The following is a 5055-nucleotide window of genomic DNA, read 5'->3' as shown; positions in this document are numbered from 1 at the left end:
GTGGAGGAATTTAATTAAAAAGGTGAATTATTGATGCATGAGAAGAGAGATTTAATTAAACAAATACAAGATTTGAGATTAAATTAAATGGGTCAATCATTTATTTAATTTTTACAGAAGAAGGGAGAGTTGATTAATAAATTAGAGTATTGATTGTAATTTAATTTATAAATTAATTCTATAGTATAAGTTAATTCTATGGGTATTTGTTTGAAGTGGTCTTATAATATTTCTAATGTCTCAACCGATAAAAAAAATCTCTACACTCAAAAGATGCAGACAAACCATTCCACTATGTGCAAGCGCTACTTAGCCGAAGTCTGGAATTCAATTTCTGATGCTGGAGAGAGATCATGCAGTTGGTGGCGACAATTTTTGCGATAAGTTTTTATTACTTTTCCTGTAAAGAGGCGGGAGCGAAGACTGCATACAAGGCGAACAATCTTGATGTTTTTTAAGCCTTCGATAAGGTATTTGTTAGGGTTTTGTATCTATTCTCGTGTTCTGCATAGCGGCTACAATGATTAGGTTTGAAGTACAAAATCTGAACTTCACAAAACCATAGGCTATAGTTGCAGAGGGAAGCATCACTGCTTTAGCAGATGTAGACAGATTATTTTGGTTTGTTTTATTTTTTATAAAAAGAAAACTTTGCTAGGGTTTCGTAATAGCGTTTCCCCCAAATTCTGCACATTTTCATGGTTGATAGCATGGCAAGATTTGTGTCGAATCTTAAGGTAATCCATTGTCATGGTTTGAGTCAGTTTTCAAGTTGGGAATATGGATGTGTACATCTGTTATTATTTGTTGACTGAAGATGTTGGTTCTATGATTTTATATCAAATTAATTTTGCCTCTCAGGGGTTTAATCCCTATATCAATTGAAAAATACAGTTTTCTTACTTTTTAGTGTATGGTGCCTACAAACCTATCCCTTCATATGTGAATATTTGTATGTTTGCCCACTAACAAGTTCCCTCTAAGACTCCACAATACTTCAGAGAAAATAGAAGTGGAAAATTACATGCGAACTGTTTGCTATAATGCCTCAAGGTTGTGTCGTTGCTTGTGATGAAATGAAAAATTTGTAGCATGTGCATACAATGAATTCGGTACAAAGGCTTTATGTGGCACAAAGCCAGTTTTCATCACCGGTTTTATGTGCGTTGAATGCATTAGCTTGAAAGTTTCTGGAGCATTTTTGGCAAGTTCTTTTTCAAGGGATATTCTGCACATTTTGTCAAACAGTTCACTGGTCTTGTCTGTGCTTTCAGATTTTGCATACGTGTCTAGCAGTCTAACAGAGCGGTTGTAACATTTGACAAATTTATTGCCCTTTATATTTTGATGGATATTAATAGCTTACTCCAAAGCTCCCAGGTTGGCTATACATATGCAAATTGCTTGTCTTGAAAAGTTTGAGGATCTCTTCAAAAATTGACTTGTTCACGTCCTACAATCATTGCACTCCATCAGACCTCATTTCTCTGAGGTATTTTATGAAACACTTACACGCGTTTTCTTTTTCGCATTTTTCCAACTATAACATCTGCAAGATTGACAACCGTTTATGCTTTGATGGATATCCACAGCCTGCTACAGAATTCCCATTTCGTGAGAGGTGGGGAGAATGTTAGCAAAAGTTGTGGAATTCAAGTTTACACCAACCAATTGCATTTGCTTGAATGTTTCTAGAGTAGATTAAGATGCCTGTCAAAAGAGTATTCAAAGGGCATAATGACTAACAAGAATACAGTAAAGACCAGAAGTACAAGCTCTACAAGAATAAAATCCATGCAATCCTTTCTTGTTAAGTTTGAAAATTTCACCCACAAATTATGTTAGTGGTCAGCCTTGCTTGTTCCCACCTACTTTTATTAGATCGGTGAAGTCTCTATAACGAGAAATAATAGAGAATAAAAAAGCCATGCCATACACCCTTTGGGGATTTCCTAGACAAAATTAATCTCTTCTTTGCTGTTATAATTTATACAATATATCATAGAATATATAATATTTACTATCACCATAGCCATTGCACGTTCTTTAGATACAGAGGCTAGTTACAAGATTTTCTGCAGTGATTTTCTTGTACCGGATTTAGCTTTCTTATTTTTGAAAAACGGTAGGCCGTGGAGGGAGTAATATTCTTCACTGATACATTGGAGTGTAACCCACATGCGTATTTTTTGATTCAGGTATTAAATATTTGTTGACTGGTGGGTGTGATAATCTTTTCCTTTGAGCTGTTCGTCAATAAAGCAGAAGGGGGTTGGGCTGTCTACCTCATGACCTCAGCATAGTGTTTTATTATCTGCAACACAATTATTTGAAGTTGGCAGGGCACCCAATTTGTATACCAAAAATTAAATACAATTCTGTGGTATTAATAATATATCGAGGACAGAGTAGGTTAATGTTTGATCGGCAGAATAGGAAAGACAAAATTTTGAATAATTTTCTCGGTCGCGTAGTTATTTATTTCATAAAAGAAATGGTAATCTATAGACTAGGGCCAAACCTACTGCGCACTTGGCCCCAGCATGCCGGCAGATCATCAGCCTGAGAAAACTCTACAAAAAGAGTTATCGGAGACTCCTTCAATTCCGACGGACGATCATTTAATCTACAATGGCGACTGACGGTAAGAATGGTGGAAAGGTTGTTTGTGTGACTTTAGGAGGCGGATACATTGGATCATGGCTGGTGAAGAATCTTCTTGAAAGGGGTTACACTGTACACGCAACCCTCAGAGATATAGGTGATTTTTCTTCTATTCCTTGCATATTGTTATACAATCTATAAGTTAAGACTCCATATATGAACCAGATTTACTTAAAACTGCACGAGACGAGGCAAAATGTAGGCCATTGTTAGATCTGAAAGGGGCACCAGAGAGGCTGAAGCTATTCCAAGCAGATCTCTTGGATGAAGGAAGCTTTGATTCTGCAGTGGAAGGGTGTCAAGGAGTTTTCCATGTAGCCAATCCTGTAGCTCCTGGAAAGGAAAGCCCTCTAGTAAGTACCAATTAGTTAATCCCATATCAGTACCTTCAAAAAATGTATTTGCTAGACACATAAATTTGTGGGTTGCAGGATGATAAATGGAGTACTGAATGTTATGAAAGCCTGCACAAGAGCGAAATCTGTTAAGCGAATGGTTCTCACTTCATCTCTTTCAGCGGCAAGTCCACTTAATGAGAAAGGAGAATTAACCTCTGCATGCCTCGATGAATCATGTTGGAGCAATGTAGATGTTTTGGGATCTCAAACAAATAAGGGGCCCTGTTATGGGGCTGCCAAGACACTAGAAGAACAAGAAGCCCTTAAATATGGTGCTCAGAACAACCTTGAGGTGGTTATTCTCTTACCATCTCTAGTAATTGGGCCCTGGTTTACAAAGATTCCCGGCTATACTTCTCTCCAAACAGTACTATCTCTAATCGGAGGTATGAAATCTCTTTATGTTAATCTATTTATAACAACATTAGCTCTGATTATTTGTATAAAATGTCTTTATGTTCATTGTTTGGAGGTATATACAAGTAACTGAAGCAATAATTTTTTTTGTTATTGCTATTGATACATCTTTAAGTCTGACTGTAGATACAGTATATTTCTGATTCTACTATACTCTCATTTGGCGTGATTTGACAGAAAATGATCTGTTCTATGAAGAATTGAGGTCCATTCAGTCTGTGACGGGGTCCATTGGAACAGTTCATGTTGACGACATATGCAATGCCCACATATATTTGATGGAGCATCCTAGCGCTCAAAACCGCTATATCTGCTCTGGTGATTCTACAATGCTCAATATCCTTAAACAGCTTCTCAGCAAACAATTAAATGTTTCAATTAGGTAAGTCAAAATGATTTAGAATTCAATTTTAGGACTAGATTGTTTTTTAAATTATTTTTTTATTTTTTGGGGGTTTTCTTTCGACTCTTTTCAGGTTAGATGCTGAAGATCCAGTTAAAAGAGACTTACCAATTTCTTCCAAGAAATTGTTGGACATGGGTTTCTGTTTTAAATATACTTTAGAAAAAGCTCTGGAGGAAAGCGTACAATGTGCACTTCAAAATGGATTTTTGAAAATGTAATAAAACGTTAAAGTCAATTAAGTAGAGGTCTGTAATTGGATTCAAAACTTTACCGTATAATATTGCGTGTAGATTGTTTTCATGTTTCCAGGCGAGCTTTTAATTATAAAGGCATGAGGTATTAAATTTACTTATTAAGTGTTTGTCTGATTTGAGATGCATGATACTTTTAACAGTAAGTATAGTGGTTTATGAGAACGCATTTACTAGATTGCCAATTAGAAAAATTTAAGTAAGATTAGCCGAGAGAATGTAGAACTCTTATTGTTTTTAATAATTAAGTTCGAAAATGTGGCCCAAATAATAATAATGCTACAATAGCTAATTGTGATCAGAGGTTACTATCTATGGGTTTAAAATGTGAAAAATTTATATCCAATTTAATGTGAATTGGATGTACATGTACGTTTGAAATTATCTAAAGAAAATTCATAATAGCATAACTTTGAAATACAATAAGGAAGTTTGTAAGCTCTCTGTAAAGCGGAGAACATAATATTTTCGTAGAATCTTTTAAGATTTAATCATGGTACATGGCTCTCAGAAATAAAATTCAATGCTTTCTAGAATTATGTATTATTGACTCTGTTCAGATTGATTATTTCTTTTGTGGTACCCATGAATAACCTGTGAGCAGAAAGAACTCAGAAAATAAGGAAAAGGGAAAAATATGTTATTTTTTGAAGTTAAATAATAGGTATTTTAAGAAAACTTACAAAAAATAGAATATTTACGAAGAGTTGATCTGCGATAAAAAAAAATTTGTATCGACTTACAAATGAAGCATTCATGTCAACCAAGTCTTCAAATGATATTAATGTTAATAGACAGACTTGTTACACATATTTTTATTGGTGAGTAACTTAATAGTTCAAATAAGTTGAAAGAGGGATGTGAAAAATATTCTGTTATTTATAAATTTTATTTAAAAACTAGTGCATATGCAAATCTA

General features: G+C 34.6%; 1 protein-coding gene across 1 annotated transcript; it reads left to right on the top strand.

Moving 5' to 3' along the window:
* Positions 1-249: 249 nt before the first annotated feature.
* Positions 250-4241, top strand: LOC149545738 (putative anthocyanidin reductase). The gene is made up of 5 exons (XM_089790808.1): positions 250-2761; positions 2830-3017; positions 3073-3448; positions 3657-3861; positions 3956-4241. Exons 1-5 carry the CDS (start codon positions 2632-2634, stop codon positions 4101-4103), a joined length of 1047 nt encoding a protein of 348 aa, XP_089646934.1. The 5' UTR covers positions 250-2631; the 3' UTR covers positions 4104-4241.
* The last annotated feature ends 814 nt before the right edge of the window (positions 4242-5055 follow it).

The sequence above is a fragment of the Cupressus sempervirens genome, chromosome 7, assembly GCF_028749045.1.
Source record: "Cupressus sempervirens isolate cs-2001-9-10 chromosome 7, ASM2874904v1, whole genome shotgun sequence".
In the NCBI taxonomy this organism is placed as follows: domain Eukaryota; kingdom Viridiplantae; phylum Streptophyta; class Pinopsida; order Cupressales; family Cupressaceae; genus Cupressus; species Cupressus sempervirens.
Note: the sequence above shows the minus strand (reverse complement) of the source record. Positions and strands in the feature narration are given on the sequence as shown.